The sequence below is a fragment of the Chaetura pelagica genome, unplaced genomic scaffold (genome assembly GCF_000747805.2).
Source record: "Chaetura pelagica isolate M959 unplaced genomic scaffold, ChaPel_1.0 scaffold115, whole genome shotgun sequence".
NCBI classification, from domain to species: domain Eukaryota; kingdom Metazoa; phylum Chordata; class Aves; order Apodiformes; family Apodidae; genus Chaetura; species Chaetura pelagica.
In genome coordinates, this window is record NW_009953761.1 from 805,926 (window position 1) to 824,826 (window position 18,901).

The following is an 18,901-nucleotide window of genomic DNA, read 5'->3' on the forward strand; positions in this document are numbered from 1 at the left end:
AGCTCGTCCTGACCAGACCCATGCAAACTTCTAAGTACTCAAGAAACTCAGCTTCAATCACATTTAAATACAGCCATACATTCACATTCATTCAGGTGTGAAGAGGCAAAACGTGTGCTTTAGTAAGAGTTCTGCACATGATGGAACACAGAAGTCTACATCATCCCACCAGACAATAACAGAGGGGGGAAAAGCCCCACACTGGGCTTCATTTCTTCCCTACACAGTAAATCCACCCCAAAGACAAGAACAGTTCTGATCCATATAAATCCTATGTAATACCATGATAATACTGAAGTCATCCATACCTAGTAAGGCAATAATACAAACATTACAATAAGATATCACGTATTTGTTAATAATAGAACACTCCTACCTTTTCAGTTTCATGTAATTTTCAGTAGCTGCAGGTCTGCATTCAGCACGTTGTACAATTATTCCTTCCAAGGCAAGTTTATCTAGAAGGATAAAAGCAAAGCAAAACCAAACATTTAAGTAAGATTCACCAACACGGTCAACATTTTAATTATTTTTCACTAATTAAGAATTTAATAAATATAATGCAATTATAAGTTCTCAAATAAAGTTCTAAACTCTTTGCTTTTTAGACACTGAAGAAAGAAGCAGGACAAACATGCTTGCACAGCTGGTATCCCCTAGATATCCTTTTTTTGCCATCAGATGATCAAAATATTAAGAATTAATCACAAAGGTCAAATGTTAAATAAGAGAGAAAATTGGCTATCACCGTAGTCGCACTCAGCTTATCTAAGAACTGTTTTCTGGAAATGTGCATTGATTATTGTCAGTGGCCATAAAAAATAATCTACAAAGAGAACCTGATCATCAAAGTATCCAAAATTAGTAGAAAATAAAATGAGAGCTAATTTTTTTTTTCTACCCTCAAAAAAAGAGTAACCTAATTTCATCTTATTACAATAAAAAATTGTTCAATTAAGAACATAATGCAATAAAGTAGTAATACTACATATGCTAACACTTGGAGAAAAGAAATAAAAATTTGCAGTTACAGTCTAGGATATCACCTAGTGAGTTTTAGTTAATACTGCTCTCTGTACATTCTGTAACACAGTCACTTTGTAATCCAATGTGGACATCTTTTTGCCTAAAGCAACAATGACTAACAGAGCAGTGTAATAGTAACAGCCTACTCTGTAAAGGTGGAAAGGCCTAAAAATTAAAAGCAACTTGATGTAGAAAAGAAACAGAGAAGTGATGGTGGGCAAACACCTGCTTCTAGTGCACAGTGTGTGTGGGGTGCGTGCGTGTGACAATTTATCCACCACTTTTTGGCATAGCTAGTGCAATATATATAAACCAAACAGCTCTGGCACAGCCTTGCGTAACAAGGATGACCTGTAATTGGTTTGATTAGCTCTCACTATTTAAAATGTCCTTTCAACAGAGAGCCTCTTCTTGCTACTGGTGTAGGGTGCCTCCACTGTCACCATCACCTTCAGCTGGCAATGTTTCAGAAGACAGCAAATGCTTAGAAGTATAGATGCCAAGTAACACAAAGCACACTAAGATGCCTCTAATTTTTCCATTGCCTTACAGACTGAAATATTGTTAAAGATGGAAATCTAAGTCTGCTCTTCCTGAATAATGCAGAGAGCAATTACTTCAACACCATGTATTTTAAAATTATTTAAACCAAAAAGTCAGGGTTTGATTCAAACTAGATCTTTGAAAGGAATATGAATTCCATACTTTTCCAGGAAGTTTTGAATGAAACAAAGACAATTTGTATTTAAACACTTCTGGTTTTACAGATTCCTAAGGTTTACGGTCAAGAGAGACAACATGGCAAATTTGCCTGACCTCCTGCATAATGATGAATTTTGTCCCTTCTTCTGCACAGAACTTAGTAACTTATTTGTGGCTAATGCAGTACAAATATTGCTGCTTACTTTCCAGTATGAATTTGCCTTCAGCTTCTGGCAGTTAGTGCTTATGATTTTCTATACTATGCTGAAGAGCCTTCTAATACCTGGTATTTTCTCCCTTTGAAAGTACTTATACATTGTAATCAAGTCACTTCTCAATCATCTTTTCAATAAAAAAAATAATTCAAACTCAATCATCTCACCAGCAGATAGTTACGCCACATTTAAATTAGTTTTGGGACTCTTACTTGCACCTTGTTCAATCTTACAATGATGTTTTAAGAATATGGAGATCAGAAAATAGATGCAATCTTATTGTACTGGTCTTACAAAACCATATATGGAGGTAAAATAACAGGTACAGTAGCTAGAATTTCTCTCACCTCACCTGAACCATTTCAAGGTTATTCTGCAGAATTCAGCTGAGGGAGGGGAACTTTCAGAAAAAAACTGGTACCATCTCTTTTAGGATTCAATTATCTGCCCTGTGCTGGTGGGTTTATTGTGCTTTGGGTTTTGGTTTGGTTCTTTGTGGGGGTATCTGTCCCTCATGGCTGTGCTTCGTGCTTAGATGGCTCAAACTGGGTGAAGATCTATCTGTGTCTAAAAATCGAGCTCTGGGGGTTGACGGAACTGACTGGCAATTACATCACTAATACATGTATTTTGAGTCTTTTCTAAGCCTCACATTTTTCCTGTGTGTTCTGCATTCCCTGTTCCGAGGTATATAATAGACTTCGGCTTGGTTAAAATGCAGCCTTTAAACAGATTCTATGAATTAAGTGATATCAGTCACACAACTGACAGTCCTGTCATAGTTACTCACTGTCTGACCAGCATTTATGTCAATCACAACACACTTTATAAGCAGTGATTCTCATTTACTACTGTTCCTCTTGCTAATCCTGGAGGAAGCCCTTCAAACTACAGCCTTAGTGGCTTCTGACTGATAATTACTTTCTGATAACTGTCAGCAAGCTTTTAATCTTTTTCTGTGCTTGCTATTTGGGTTTTTTTTTAGACATAAATCAGACTGTCAGGAGGTTCTAAATTATGTGCAATATAAAATGCTAAGCAGGCTGCAAACATGCTGTTAGTTTCTCAAACTCACAGTCTCTAAAATAAACAAAATTAGGTTGGTTTGACCAGGAAACCTTTACATAAAGCCACGCATGCTAGCAGTCATTATGTCTGATCTTTTCTACCACTTGAACTCCATGACAATTTTTCTCCTAGTTTCTGTGATACAGGTTCAAGATTAACTAGCCTATACTCATCCCATCCCGCCCAGCTGCCTGAACACAGTCATGCTGCTATCAATCTCTCTGCACCTTACCCAATTTTCAAATTATTCTTCTGTCTTAACAATAGGCATCAGTGAACCACGTAGATCCCCCACATCAACTATTTAGGAAATGAACCTGCCAATTAAACAGCCTTATCCTTAGTGATATCTCATCTTTGATGTCTTGGTTAATACCCTCTTTTAATTACCATTGATCTGGATTTGGCTTTTAATGTTCCAGTCACTTCACAGAACAAGGCTGTCTGCAGCCTCCAAGATCACTATCTTACAGCTAAGCTAGTCTGCTGTCAAAGCTCATCCACTGTCCAAAAGTCAAAGTTTATGTCCCACTTTCCCTGGACCCTCTTGGGGATTTTAGCACATCCAGAAAGTCTAGCAGAATAAATCTGCAAAGATGCTTACAAGCCTCTGGGTGCAACTGTTGTGGGGCAATAGTTTTTACTCCCTTCACAGCCTAATTGGCTCTCATTTGCCAAACTGAAGTCCAGGAACTTGGGTTTCTCTTCACTTGTTGCAGGACCAGAGCTGCTACGAAAAGGCATCAAAAATGCTACACGTATGCATGATATTTCCATAGTCACATCAGCCTAGAAGGCAATGGATGAGTAAGGTGTGAAAGTGACAATTCCCCATTTAAAATGCCTACTCAAAATAAAACAGATAGTACAAGATAAATTAACAGGTCTGGAAGACTAACTGAGACCAGATAGATTAGACTAGAAGGGAAAACAGACATTTCCCCCAGCATCTTACACTCTTTGTTGCCCTATGAGGGGTGTCAGGTACAAGTACACTCTGAGTGCAGCTCCAGACAGGATGGTCCAATATAACCCACAGCTTCATCATTAGCTGCTAAATGCATGTTCACCCCAGCCTCCCTGCCTGCATTCCCTGGTACCAACTCATAAAGGAGTTTCAACTGTTGACTTTCAGTCAGATGGGGAGATATGCTTGGGAGATGCCGCTTCCACTTTCAAATCCTGCTTACAATCACCATCAAATTAACAGAATGTGGTTAAAGTGCTTAAGGCAATCTTAAGTAACAGGCACTGGTGAAATTTACTGTAATTGTGCAGAAGATGGTCTGATAAGGGTTGCTTGGTTGGTTCTTTTTTTTTAATTTTTTTTTTTTTTTTTTTTTTTTTGAGACAGAGAGATCAACGGCCTGGAACATTTTAATGTTTTAAGATTCCTAGTCTGACTGCACCCAGCTCAAATTTCCAGCCACCAGGTCTTGTTAGACTATTGACTGCTAAGTTGAAGACCCTACTATGATAGCATTTCTGCCTATCAAAGCACTTGTATACTCTTATATACTTTTATAAAGACTAATAAAAATTAATAATGTTTTCTTTAATCTTCCATTAGGCCTGTTTTTCAGCTTCTTAATCATTCTTACTGGCCTGAGGAAGACTATAGAATCACAGAATCATTAAGGTTGGAAGGGACCTTAAAGACCATCAAGCTCCAACCCCCCTGCCATGAGCAGGGAACCCTACCACTAGACCAGCTTGCACAAAACCTCGTCCAACCTGGCCTTAAAAACCTCCAGGGATGGGGCATCAACAACCTCCCTGGGCAACCCATTCCAGTTCCTCACCACCCTTAGAATGAAGAATATCTAACCTAAATGTCCCCTCTCTCAATTTAAAACCATTACCCCTTGTCCTATCACTATCTCCTCTGATGAAAAGCCCCTCCCCAGCTTTCCTATAGCCCCTTTCAAGTATTGGCTGCTGTAAGGTCTCCCTGGAGCCTTCTCTTCTCCAGGCTGAACAGCCCCAACTCTCTCAGCCTGTCTTCATAGCAGAGGTGCGCCAGCCCTCTGATCATCTTGGTGGCCCTTCTCTGGACCCTCTCCAACAGGTCTATATCTTTCTTGTGCTGAGGGCACCAGAACTGTGCACAGCACTCCAGGTGGGGTCTGAGCAAAGCAGAGTAAAGAGGCAGAATCACCTCCCTGGCCCTACTGGCCACACTACTTTTGATGCAGCCCAGGATGCAGTTGCTCTCTGGGCTCCAGCTCACACTGGTGGCTCATGTCGAGCTTCTCATCTACTACCACCCCTGAGTCCTTCTCCTCAGGACTGCTCTCCAGCCATTCTCTCCCCAGCCTGTATTTGTGCCTGGGGTTGTGCTGACCCAGGTGCAGGACCTTGCACTTGGCCTTGTTGAATGTCATGAGGTTGGCATTGGCCCACCTCTCCAGCCTGCCAAGGTCCCTCTGGATGGCATCCCTTCCCTGTAGGGTGTCAACTACACTACACAGCTTGGAATCATAAGCAAACTTGCTGAGGATACACTCAATCCCACTGTCCACGTCTCCAACAAATATGTTAAACAGCACTGGTCCCAGTACTGATCCCTGAGGGACACCACTCTTCACCTGCTTCCAGTTGGACACTGAGCGATTGATCACAACTCTCTGGGTGTGGCCATCCAGCCAATCTCTTATCCACTGAGTGGTCCATCTGTCAAATCCATGTCTTGTCTGTTTGGAGACCAGGATGTCATGTGGGACAGAGTCAAACACTTTGCACAAATTCAGGTAGATGACATCAGTTGCTCTGCCACCATCCACCATCTCTGTAGCCTTCTTGTAGAAGGCCACCAGATTGGTCAGGCATGACTTGCCCTTAGTGAAGCCATGCTGGCTGTCACCAATTACCTCTTTATTTTCTATGTGCCTTAGCATACTTTCCAGGAGGATCTGCTCCACGACCTTGCCAGGCACAGAGGTGAGATTGACCAGCCTGTAGTTCCCTGGGTCTTCCTTTTTCCCCTTTTTAAAAATAGGAGCTATGTTCCCTTCTTTCCAATCAGTGGGAACCTCACCAGACTGCCATGACCTCTCAAATAGGATGGACAAAGGCTTAGCAACTGCATCCGCCAGCTCCCTCAGGACTTGTGAGTGAATCCCAACAGATCCCATAGATTTAAGCACCCTCAGGTTCTTTAGATGATCACGAACCTGCTCTACACCTATGGTGGGGGGTAATTCATTCTCCCAGTCTCTGCTTTCATCTGCTGTGGCCTTTGTGTTGAGGTTGGAGCACTTGCCAGAGAACACTGAAGCAAAGAAGTCACTGACGACCTCAGCCTTCTCAGTATCTTGTGTTGCTACTTCGCCCGTTTCCTTCAGGAGAGGGTCTACACTCTCCTTGGATGTCCTTTTCTGCCCAACATACCTAAAGAAGCTTTTCTTATTGTTCTTAACATCCTTGGCAAGATTTAATTCTAGCAGGATTTGGCTCTCCTAACTTGATCCCTAGCTGCTCGGACAACCTCTCTGTAATCCTCCCAGGATACCTGCCCTAGCTTCCATCCCCTGTATGCTTCCTTCTTCAGTCTGAGCTTTTCTTGGAGCTGCTTACTCATCCATGCCAGCCTCTTGGAGTTTCTACTTGACTTCCTCTTAGTTGGGATGCAACACTCTTGGGCCTGGAGAAGGAGGTCTTTAAATATCAGCCAGCTTTCATGGGCCCCTCTACCCTCCAGGATGTTATCCCAAGACACTCTCTTGAGCAGATCTCTGAAGAGACTGATATCTGCCCTTCTGAAGCCAAGGGCAGTAAGCTTGCTGTGAGTCCTCCTTGCTGCCCTAAGGATCTTGAACTCCAACATTTCATGGTCACTACAACCTAGGCTGCCCTTGTACTTAACACTCCTTACCAGTCCTTCCTCGTTGGTGAGGACAAGAAGTTTAGTTCATTCATTTCTTTCCTGAGCTGTGGGCCTCACAGCCAGACTTGACAGCATGTGGCACAGAATCTGGGCTTTACCAGATCCTCTTTGTGAAAGGTGCCAGGGAAGCTGAAGACCTGCCTCAGGACACGTGATTCCCAAGCAGGGGGAAAAACTGGAAGAGTGAACAGTAAGGACAGGCTATGGCCACATTTTCCCCCAGCTTCTCAAGCAGGTTGTTGGGCTTTTGTTTCCCAGTGTCCAAGTTAGAAGGCCTTCCAAATGGAAGCCAGTTCCCACTGCCCACCTGAACTGCTGTGTAGTTTCCCAGGCTATTGCACGTGATGGCTGGACAAAGAGCAGCACCTTCCTACACTAGATCTCAGCTCTGCTCTTCCAGACCAGAAGTATTTTGTCATACCTCTTTTTCACTCAAAGGGCAACCTCAAAGCTGGTGCCCTTCTCAGATCACCTTTCCTCTCTAGCTGTGCAGCTAGAAAACAAGACTGCCCAGTCTTCACTTGGCCATTCCTTATTTAGGCATTGAAAAATACACAGGACATTCGTATTACTGACCACTGCACAGAACAATGACTTTGTGTTCAGTTGTCAATGACACATTATTACAGGGCAGAGCCTCTGCCACACCCCTCCCGCAAACACAGGTACTCCAAGCCCCATCTACAGTACATTCCTAGATGTATAAACTTTGTGTTTAGCTTTATTAAATTGTTATCCTAACCAGCTATGCAAATGGTTCTGTATCAGCAACGTGTCTCGTTACTGATCACATTCTCCCTCTGTATAATCTCCAGACTTCATGAGTAGCTATCTCCTTCTTGATCGCTGACTGGAAAGAAATATGACCAAGAATCTAATCACAGCAACATTTTTGTGATAATTCACTACTTAAAATTTGTGAGTTTGAAACCTGACAAATATTTTTTCTATAGTTAAATGAGAGGAAAATGAACATACAGTATCTATGCTAATTCAAGACGACAAATGGGACATACTCAAAGATTTACCAACAAACAAACAAAACCACCAAAACAGAACCAAAAAAAAAGCATTACCTCCCTGTGCTGAACAAAATTTAATCAATAAAAAAGGAGAAATACCTGGCATACTCCATTTTCCCTCCACCCACACTGATCAGTACCTCTTCTAGTTGAGATTTCTCCTCATATCCTTTTGTACTATAATAAATAAAAGAGACTGTTTTCTGTAACTCTGGTGATTTTCACTGACAGCAGATTCTCAGTGAAGCTGATGCTGTCTGGACATCAGCTGACCCCTATTTAAAGCACCAGCTTGTCTGTGGTGTGCTCCAGTTCTGAGCCCTCAGCTCCAAGGCATGCTCAAGCTTCCAGAACAGGAGGTTCAGGAGGAGGATGGACGTTGTGGAGAAAGTGAGGTTATTTTCCAAAAGGAAACATGTAGGATGGAATGAGGGGCAGATGCCTAGCCTTGGATTTGTTTTCCTGCGTAGCTGATAGACACCAGCACTGCAATTTCACTGTCTCCAGGATGGTTTGTCTGACTGAGAAGAAACTGCAAAGCTCTGTGGATTGCCCTCCTACTGAAACCACAAAAATATTTCCTACCTCACTAAAACTACACGCACTGAAATACCATATGTATCACCGAGTGCAGACGAAGAACGAGGGCTCTTTGGAAAAGTTATCTGGTAGTACAACACAGAAAGTGGAAAATTTTAGAGATGTGCCAGTCTTCAGTTTCATGTTACGGATGACTGACTGTCAGCTGCAGCCAAGTCAAGGGTTTGTGGTGATGAAAATTCTACAGCAGCTCTACCTTCTCAAGTCTGAAAGGTTTAAACGTAAATATTCATGAACTCCAGAAAGTGTATCTTCCACATCAAATTGATTTTGAATATTTTATCATACAAACCACTAAAATGAATTTGCATGTTTCAAAGACTACTTACTCATTCACAAAAGTGGAGAATTTCAACCACAAGTGTTAGAACATTCAGAAGATGATGAGCATGAAAAACTAAGTGAGTAGATACTGTTTTGTAACTATCGCCTCTTCAAATGCAGATAGTTTAGCTGGCCATGAAAAATGTCTTATCCTCTACAAATCCCAGCTGTCCTTGAAAATTCCCACTTACTTGTGCCTGGACATTCCTACTTCAGCTTCAAAGTATTTCAAGATCACTGTGTAAGATGAAGTCACCACATAAATAATTCTTATAGGGTTTAACATCCACTAAGATGGTTCAACAATGTAGTTATGTAAGATCTAAGCACATTAACTGAATTTTACATCACTTGAAAACAAACTGCATTTGAACAGAAGTCTCCTATAATGGCAATTTAAAAAATTTATTTTTAAATCATACTCAAAACTAATTGGCTCCTTCATTTTCTCACTAACTCACTTGATTGTTTGAAAGGAGTTAATTTTGAAAAAATCCAGACGTTAAAAAATTTGAAACTGCTTGAAATATTTTTGACTGAAGTCATGCTAAACATATCAATTGCACCGAAGAGTTAAAATTAAAGCCATGACTAATTCCTGATTAATCAAACCTAATGAATAGTATCTGCTTAGTACATCACATACATCAGTAGAAAAAAATAGAATATCAGTGCAAGGGATATCCTGACATGGAGAATAGCTAGTAAAAAAAAAGTGCATTTATTTCTACTATATTTATTTAATAAAAGATTATAGTGATGACTCTGCACCAGTAAACAGCCTTAGAGACAGTGGTAGCAGTAAGAACATTTAGAAAGAGAGCAGAAGAATTTACAGAAGAATAATCTGACTTTTCACTGCTAATCAGGCAAAACGAGACACATCTACCTGTAAAGTGAAAAATACATATTGAAAAAGATGGGACCTCCTCTCCAGGTCCCGCCCAAGGTAGGTGCTTGCTCCCACCCATGCTGGGGAATGCATGCTGCAGCTCACTCCCCAAGCAAACACACACAGAGGTGCCTGGAGAGCTTTCCCTTTCCTTCTCCAAGCTGCAAATATTTAAAGGGAAAACCTAGATCTAACAGACAATGGAGAGAGAGCATGAAAGCACAGACTGATGAAGAGAAGACAGCCATTTGATTCAAGCGTGTGCTGCCGATGTTTGCCCCCTCCCTGTACCAAGTGTTGCTAAGCTATAGCGTTCTGTGATCCGAGCTATCTGTAGGCACACTAACCCTTTGTTCTGCAAGGCAGTTGAGTTGTTTCTATCGAGAAAGAACAAACTGATGCTAGATACCCTTGGTGACTTAAAGAACATCACTGACAAAAAGAGTAAGTCCCCTCTTTAGAGCAGTTTTTATCTGTGGCACAGAGAAAGGCAAAAAGCAAAACCTAATCAGGCTGCAGTTCTTGTGTTGATACAGAAATTCCCATTGACTGCAAATGGGAGGTTTCACCACAAACTTACACAGTCAGACAAACAAGTTCTCAGTATCAATTCCAGAGTATCTGATGTTAAAACATCTTACCACTGCACACATGTCCTATAAATGAGGAATTACATATGTGCACACACTCCACAGACACCACCCTCCTTGTACAGGCAGGGACACCTTTCCTTTTACTGTTTTTCTGCTGTATGCATCAGATTCTGTAATCAGTACCAAAAAAACCTGTGAAAAGATGCTTTTTGAAAACTTAAAATCCTTGAAACATAACTGAAGCTATCTGTTTAATCCCATAAGCACTAAACATGATTTGACCAGCTGCTACTACAAATACAACTTCAAGTTTTAAGAATAATGTGTAATTTAAATTAGTAGTATGTCTTTCTGTGAATAACCTTCAAAACTATGTAAACTTGATAGAGTTAAAGGAAAGAAAGTGACAGTCAGCTATTATACCCTTCTTCCCTTACACAGTTAAATGCAAATTCTCCTTTACAGTCATATCCCTGATACCTCCCTGCATACACAGCTGATACGCCACCTACTGCAAACCCGAGCTGACAGTCGGAGCAATGCTAGCAGCATTTCCATTCCAAAATCGTGTCCGAGCAGAATAAAGGTGCTTTTTAAAACATAAAGAATAGTAAAATCTCTTTGCAAGCTGACAAGAACAAAGAAAGATAGCTGGCTCTTTGTCCTAACTTCAACAATGGAGAGAAGAACAAACAGAAGAGAAAAGGAATGCGATGAAAAACACAGCAACTCTGAAGGCTCTGAGCAAGACAAGGAGTACAAAACGTCTCTGATTACTCTGAATGTTGGCGGCTACCTATATATCACACAAAAACAGACACTAACCAAGTACCCAGATTCTTTTCTGGAAGGGATCATAAACGGAAAAATTATGTGCCCATTTGATGCAGATGGTCATTACTTCATAGACAGAGATGGACTCCTTTTCAGACACATTCTCAACTTCCTACGAAATGGAGAACTTCTTCTACCAGAAGGCTTTCGAGAAAATCAACTTTTGGCACAAGAAGCAGATTTTTTCCAGCTCAAGGTACTCTCGGATGCAGTGAAATCAAGGTGGGAGAAGGAACAGCTAGCATCTCGAGAGACTACTTTCCTGGAAATAACTGACAGCCATGACCGTTCACAAGGACTTAGAATCTTTTGTAATGCTCCTGATTTCATTGCAAAAATAAAATCCAGAATTGTACTGGTATCCAAAAGCAGGCTGGATGGATTTCCAGAGGAGTTCTCGGTATCTTCAAATATTATTCAATTCAAATACTTCATAAAGTCTGAAAATGGTACACGACTGGTACTGAAGGAGGACAACACCTTTGTCTGCACCCTGGAAACTCTTAAGTTTGAGGCTATCATGATGGCTTTAAAATGTGGATTTAGACTGCTGACCAGTCTGGATTGTACGAAAGGGTCAATTGTTCACAGTGATGCACTTCATTTTATCAAGTAATCACAGAGAAACGAGTGTGCAGCCAGTAAATCTCCTTGACCTGCAGCCTCCTGGCATTGCAAATAATGTATCTAACTAGCCTTGTACCACAGAGCTCAGCTGCTAATCAATTGATGTGAGCTAATGGTATGTAAATCTCATAATTACATCCATTTCTGGCTTACCTAAGACGAATGAAAATTTTATGCCTGAATTTAATAAAAATTATCTGCTAAACACTGTAAACACAGATTGAATGCTTTATGCCATTTCTAATACATTTTTTCGATGCTGTCTTTCAACCAGAGAGTCTAGATGAATTTTTGTGTACTTGTATGACTAACATGCACACACTAACTGCTCTGCTGAACAGCAGTGAGAGTATTTTCATATAATAAGTAGGCTTAAAACCTGTTTTGCTTATAAAAATTCAGAATGGATTTTGACTGGAATAAATGATTTTGATTGCTCATTATTGTTCATGCTAATCTATCGTACTGACTTTGCAAAAAAAACCCCAACAAAATTGCAAGAGGGTTTAAAATGAATCAACTTGATTTTCAGTTAAATGATTTCTCAACTCACTTCAAAGCCAAATTTAACGCTGTGCTACTATCCTAAAAACAATTGACAAAATCACATAAAACAACAAATAATGCTGGGGGAACTAGTTCTACTGTGGCAAATGAGTTGAATCTGCACAGAATTTTCTAATTATATATACATATCAAATGTCTAATACCAGTATCTGACAAAGTTTCATTAACAGGTTTCCACTAATGATGTCCTACAATGCTAAAGACACTCTTACCTACTAATCATTTGTGCTGGTAAGGGAAGGCAATTAACAGAGTCCTTGCTTTGCACAATGGCTTACTAAAAGCAACTAGTACTATTAGTTTTCATTTGACCACCTGCTGGCATTTAAGATGCATCACTCTCAGTAACAGAATAAATACCTTCTTTCTCCTCAGCTTCCCTATTTATCAAAACTTGTCATTTATATTTTAAACCCAGTTTTAGTCGCTTCTAACTAATTTAACCATAAGCATTACAAATCAGTGACTCTGCAAAAGCAAACTGAGAAATCATCACAAAAGGCAAAAAGAAGGTTCACTAACTCCAAGTTTAAGCTTTGTTCATAATTGAACCCAACCATAATTTAGAGCTCAAACGAACCCAAAATTAAAGTAAAATGCTATTAAAGAACGAAAAAAGAACCAAGTAGTTTCTCAACTTTCCCAAAATATCAATTTTGTCTAGAAAAAAATACTAAGAATGTCAACAAAATGCAGTATAACGTATACTGACAACCAGGGAAAATAGCTAGCACAAGACAGGCTGTGATCAGTTTTCTTCTGGATTTTAGAGGGAACAAATCCATCCCTAGTAGTACAGGGAATGCAAACGTGTTATCCCTCAATGTGAAACTCTCTTTCACTTGTAATATTCAATGGGTGTTGTTAACTGGGTCCCTCAGTAGAGTGACCAAAACATATTCCAATACAATTTTATCAAATGGGAAAATCCAACCTCTCCAGAATACTCCATCAGAATGAACCTTCTGTCTAGAAACTATGAACTTTTCTATTCAGTTTCCCTGCTAGAGACTTACAGATGATAAAAGATGTAGTTCATGGTGGAACTTTTCCAAATTGAACTGTTTAAAAATCAGATCACTCTACATTTCAGGCATATGAGTTGAGGAACTGTTCATGTACCTCAAAACTTCTCCAGGCTTGTTCAAAAGCATTAACTATCTACAAATAAAAAAGATATCTAGAAAAATACAATTCTTCACATGCTTCTTTTACACTTCTAGGCCATCCCAGCTAGAACTCCATCACTTGTGTCAACTTCCCTCCTTTCCCCCTTCACGTTATTTTCAAATTGGTATCTTTAAAAAATCCTCATTAACTACTTATCTTGTACACGCAAGAATCTCTAGGAAACCTGTGAAAAGTAAATGTGAAAGCTGCCCTAAAAGAAACACAAAATCCTGCTGATCTTCTAGGACAAAAACTAGAAAAACCATCACACAGAACAATTCTGTGAAAAGTCCTTTGTGTTCACAATTCTCTACATGAGCAATAAAAAGTGACAAGACAATCTAACAAAGCTCCATAACTAATCTACAAGTTTGAAAGAAGCACATTCTCAGCGCTGTCAAATACACAGCCTGTATAAGCACAATATCTGGAGGAGGCTGTTGCTCCTAGGATGTCAAATCATCCATTTTTGCTGAAATGGTTTTGGTTATAATCTTCACTTGTAACGGAATGTTGATTGAGATTTTCAATGTCATTGCAGTTGAAAAGAAAAAAGAAAAATAGTAAAAATCAAGTTGGATTTCAAACAATTAATGTACTTGTATGCTAATTGAAATAGATCGTGGTTGCTTGCCTTCCAGTTGGGCTCTCAGGATGCTCAATATCAAGAAAACATCAGCACTTTATCAGAAAGCAGTATTAGTTTTTCATCATAATATGACTTCACTCGTGAAAAAGCAATAGAGAATTTGATGCTTCTGCATTTATTACAGAAAATACTTTTGGAATATAAGCTATTTGCAAGCTGGTAATCACAGACAAAATTCAAAACATATTTAATACCTTGAGATTAGTTTACAGCTATTCTTAACAAATTTATTGGAAAGTTTTTATTTGTCAGGCCTTTGGTTCAGAGTCCCTACTTCCCTCTTAACCCATATAAAAGAAAAAGCACTTAAAAAGCCTTTTTAAAGTAATAAATGTACATCTCTAACCATTAGTAAAAATATTTTTAAAATATATTTAAAGCTCAATGATTCATTACACTGCGCACTTTTCACTGCATTTTTTTTTTTATTTCTGCATAAATAACTGACACCTATGGCATATATGTAGGCTGCTGTAAAGCTAACTTCAATCTTCTCTTCTTTTCCCATTTTCATGAGTACTCAGGTGTTTCTACAAGTGCCAGGGTTTGAAATTTTTACATGATATCTCCAATGGAAGACACAGCCCTCAGCTGTTTGATACACATACCAGAAACAGAAGAAAGATGGTGGTGACAAAATAATAATCTTCCCTGTTCACCCCTGTTAAAAAAAATCGACAGCTACATTGAACCCCATCATATCAGCTAAAATCAAAATGCTTCCAACTACTTATGATTAATTTTTCAAACTGGGGTGAGTGATATGCAGAAAACAAGACTCTACAACCTGCTAGGGTTATAAAGTAGGTATGCTTATTGAGTGCTGGATGCGTGGGTGAGTGAGTGTCTTGCTTTGGGATATGGACAAAATGCCCATATAAAACTTCTATACTGTGCATAATGTTTCCTTCTTACTCCATAAATATATTCAATATAACAAATATATTTTGCATACATCCAGTCCCTCAGGTAGGTGTTTGTGTTCCACCACTGTAGGCTGTGCCAGAAAAGGTATTAAGTTACCTTCTATGTCTTTTTCTTTAAAGTTAGGAATTGCATATTTAATACTACTATGACAATGAGAAAGCTGTAAAATCAAGCACTAAAGTTAGAAATACTAGAAGTTGTTCCAACATTTATTTGAATACAACATGCATGCAAAGTATTTCTATTCATCTTTCTCTCATTAAGAGTTGAATCACAATTAATTTATTGGAAAAATATCAGGAAGAACAGCCATTTCTGTAATTCTGTCATTCCTGTGATGATCTAGTTGCTTGGGTAGAAGTAAAAAGCAACTTCCTCCCCCTTCCCTAAGGAGGCATTTAACCTGCTCCCACACAGGTCAACTCCTCTTGCCTCCCTGCCCATTTTCTGGAGTGAGAAAAAGGGCCACCAAGCAGGCAATTCAGAAGGGACAAAGCTGAAGGCAGGACTGATCTCCATACATTGAATAAAAGAGTATCCCTACCCCTATGAGTTCCCTGAATGACTTCTCATGAAAAAAACAGTGCCAAATTGACCAAAATACTCATTGTATTCCTTCATCCCACACTTGTATGCCCATCTTTTCTATTGGTGGAGAAGCCAGTGGCTCTTTCATCACATTGGGCAGTAACTGGCATAGTTATTACCTCTTTGTTTTTTTCCTACTTAAGGACAAAACATAAGAGTGGCTGCACTATGTAAGACAAAGGCCTATCCAGCCCATTGTTCCCTGGTAACTGTGAACTGTTTCCATGCCTTGATCCTTCATATCCCCCTCTCTGGGGGTGTTCAAGGCCAAGTTGGACAGAGCTTGGAGCAACCTGGTCCAGTGGGAGATGTTCCTGCCCATGATGGAGGGTTGGAATAAGACCATATTTTAAGATCCCTTCTAATCCCAACCATTCTGTGATTCTATGATGTTCCCTTGAAGTATTCCCTCAGTTTCCAGTCACTTCCTGACCAAGAGCCAGATGTGGTTTCCTCCAGGTAGCCTTGATGCTGTGAAACACACAGGTTTTGCAACAAGGTTAAATTACAGCTCAAACTCTGCACCTTCAGTACCTGTTCAGCCAGTAAACAATGTTTCACAGGATCATAATTGTACTATTGACATTTTCAAACACTCATGTCTTATTTTTAATCGTATTTTTGCATTTGTACCTATTGCAACTGCGTAAGTGACAACTGGTCACATCTTTCCCAAAGTAGTTAATATTTCTTTAGATCCTAAAGGAGGAAAAAATTACATCATCTTTTGTTGCCAGCAGTGGCATTGTTATTTTCACTTCTTACTTTAAAGCATTACAAGGTTTCCATTCAGTAAAACGGGAACAGCTTAAGAAAATTTCTTCCTTCTGTCCCTATTACACAAGCAGAACAAGAGCAGGCAACAAATATTACAATTTAATAATGGCAGCTCCTCATCCATAAATTTATTTACATAGAAGGGTCACGTTACCTAATCCTGATGACTAATGATTCAGGATGGGAGATGAAGAGGACAAGTAAACTTGGGTCTATGACAAAATAAATATTATTTTGTTAGGCTAGACTTACTTCATCTTATCTAGAAAACTATCGCCTAACCCTAATTTTGTCTCCTGTCCTGCAACACAGAGCAGAAATTCTTAGACTGATAGGAAAGTAACTACTAGTTAAAAGAATAAAAGCATTTTCATTTGGAGAGATAAGCTCACATAACTTACTAGGTTAAAAAAACAACAAACAAAACAACAAAAAAAACAACGGATAAAGTACAAGAAATTTAAGATCATAAAATTAACATGTTTTTTAATTACTTTTGAAACAGACATTTTGTAAGTCCCATGTACCAGTATATCACACAGAACACTGTCTCAGAGCACTGCCTCTATAAATCATCATTCACAATAACATGTCAGAAAATGAGAAGCACAGCAAGGACTGGGGAAGGTAAGAGGGAGGTGTATGATGACCCCCTGAGGAAAGCAGATGAGTAAGCAGTCAGAAAAAGAAAGTGCAGTTGCCTTTCTTTCTGAAAGAAATTACATAATACCTTGTAGAACTAGACAGTTGATTTCTTTTCCTTAAAATGTGTGTAGTAGGAGTATCACACACAGCTAAAGTAACAGTCTTCCAAAAAGCTGGTTCTGTCTGCACTGATAACAGTTTAACATCATTGCCATTATCATTTAACACCATGTTTGTTCATTTTAAGCTTCAGAAAAGAATACTGCTCTGCCAGTTCAGAAACAAAACTGTTCACAAAGCTGGTACAGTAATTATAGCTGTAAACAGCATCTACTCATTTAAAATACTATTAGTACTTTCAAGGTCAACATGTTAAGTTTAAAAAAATAGTTAGAAGAGGACTGTTAGAAATGGAGCCATTCTGAAGGTCTGTAAACCTCTGATAATGCTAAAAATGACTACAGTATTCTCTTGTTCACTGGTGTGGCTTTGGGGGACATAAATTTGGTTTCTAGACTTCATGAAACCCACCACCTTTCTGGACATTAGAGGGAGATTCCACTAGTTCTACCCCTAGCACTATTTCAGTTACCTGAAAAACTAGATCATGCTTTTCCAGGATACATCTTTTTTGCTTTTGACACCACCTAACTCCAAGATTTCAACAGCAGCCTTATTTCAGGTATGGAAAGCCTGGCCAAAAGAAAGTGGCAGGTTTTCTTGTTCACTTCTGCTGAAGGAAGATTTGGCATCCCGTGTAAGAGGGTGGCACTTCATCAGTCACAGGAGTACACCAAGAAGAAAATTTAGATTTAAAAGTCTAAGGCTGCTTGCTACGGAAATGCCCCAGGAAGATAAGGATCCAAGGGGCATTCTAGAGCCATGGGCCTGATATTCAGGGAAGACCGCAGTGCTGGACTTCCCAAGGAGTGACTGTCACATAAGGGCCTCAGCTTTATGGAAGAAGGCAGATGCCCACACAGTGCAATGCTGAGGTTGTACAACACAAGTAATGCCTAATTATCCTGAAATTACTAAATTAAAAAAAAATAATAAAAAAAATCTCTATATACAAATTTCTGTTTTGTTTTTTTTTTCCTATGTAAGGTTTCAGAAAGGCAACTTTCTTTCTTGCAGCAGTAGTCAGAAGATTTAACTTTTTAAAAAATGTGTTAAGAGAAAATCTCAAGCTACAAATCTAGTGCTGCAGCCCCACAGAAAGCTACTTATTACCTCAAAGGAGGTTCTGGATTTTGTACCATAGCACGCAGCTGAAGAGAAATAAAGAACAGGTCAGAGGTGGGTCCAGACTCTCTCAATTAGGAAGAAAAAAAATAAGTAAACAAACTAGCAATGAACAGTCTAAGCATCAGAAACCGTAAACAGAGCAAGCAACTGTAACACCAAACCCAGTAATTTATTGCCTCTCTACTACTTAAATAAAGCCCTTGGCAAGTATTAGGGATAAAGCAGTACATTTTCTCAATGCTGAAACTGGTAATCTCAGAGGAGACAAATTAAAGGTCCTGCAAGTCAGGCTGGTACGAATCAGATAAACAGAGAAAAAGCTACGCTTAGGTTAGGAGTCTTATCAGAACTAACTTTACCTAAGACCTGCAGCATTGCCAGGTCTTGTGTTATCTGCAACACATTTTCTAAAATGAACAGCAAATAATCTTCTTTCCAACAGGGCAGAAATCTAACACCTCGGCTATTTTATGTCTTCTCATATGATGATAAAAGTCTACCTCTGTAAGACTTTTCTGCCACACACAGATGATGAGTTCAG

General features: G+C 39.4%; 2 protein-coding genes across 2 annotated transcripts in view; one reads left to right on the forward strand and one right to left on the reverse strand.

The window, feature by feature from the left end:
- Positions 1-18,901, reverse strand: part of GTF2F2 (general transcription factor IIF, polypeptide 2, 30kDa) — an 85,857-nt gene that overhangs the window by 49,993 nt on the left and 16,963 nt on the right. Inside the window, exon 6 of the mRNA XM_010000867.1 lies at positions 377-458. Within this exon, the coding sequence (XP_009999169.1) occupies positions 377-458 (82 nt within the window). The remainder of the gene's footprint in view (positions 1-376; positions 459-18,901) is intronic.
- Positions 10,833-12,231, forward strand: KCTD4 (potassium channel tetramerization domain containing 4). The gene has a single exon (XM_010000846.1). The coding sequence runs from the start codon at positions 11,005-11,007 to the stop codon at positions 11,776-11,778; it is 774 nt and encodes a 257-aa protein (XP_009999148.1). The 5' UTR covers positions 10,833-11,004; the 3' UTR covers positions 11,779-12,231.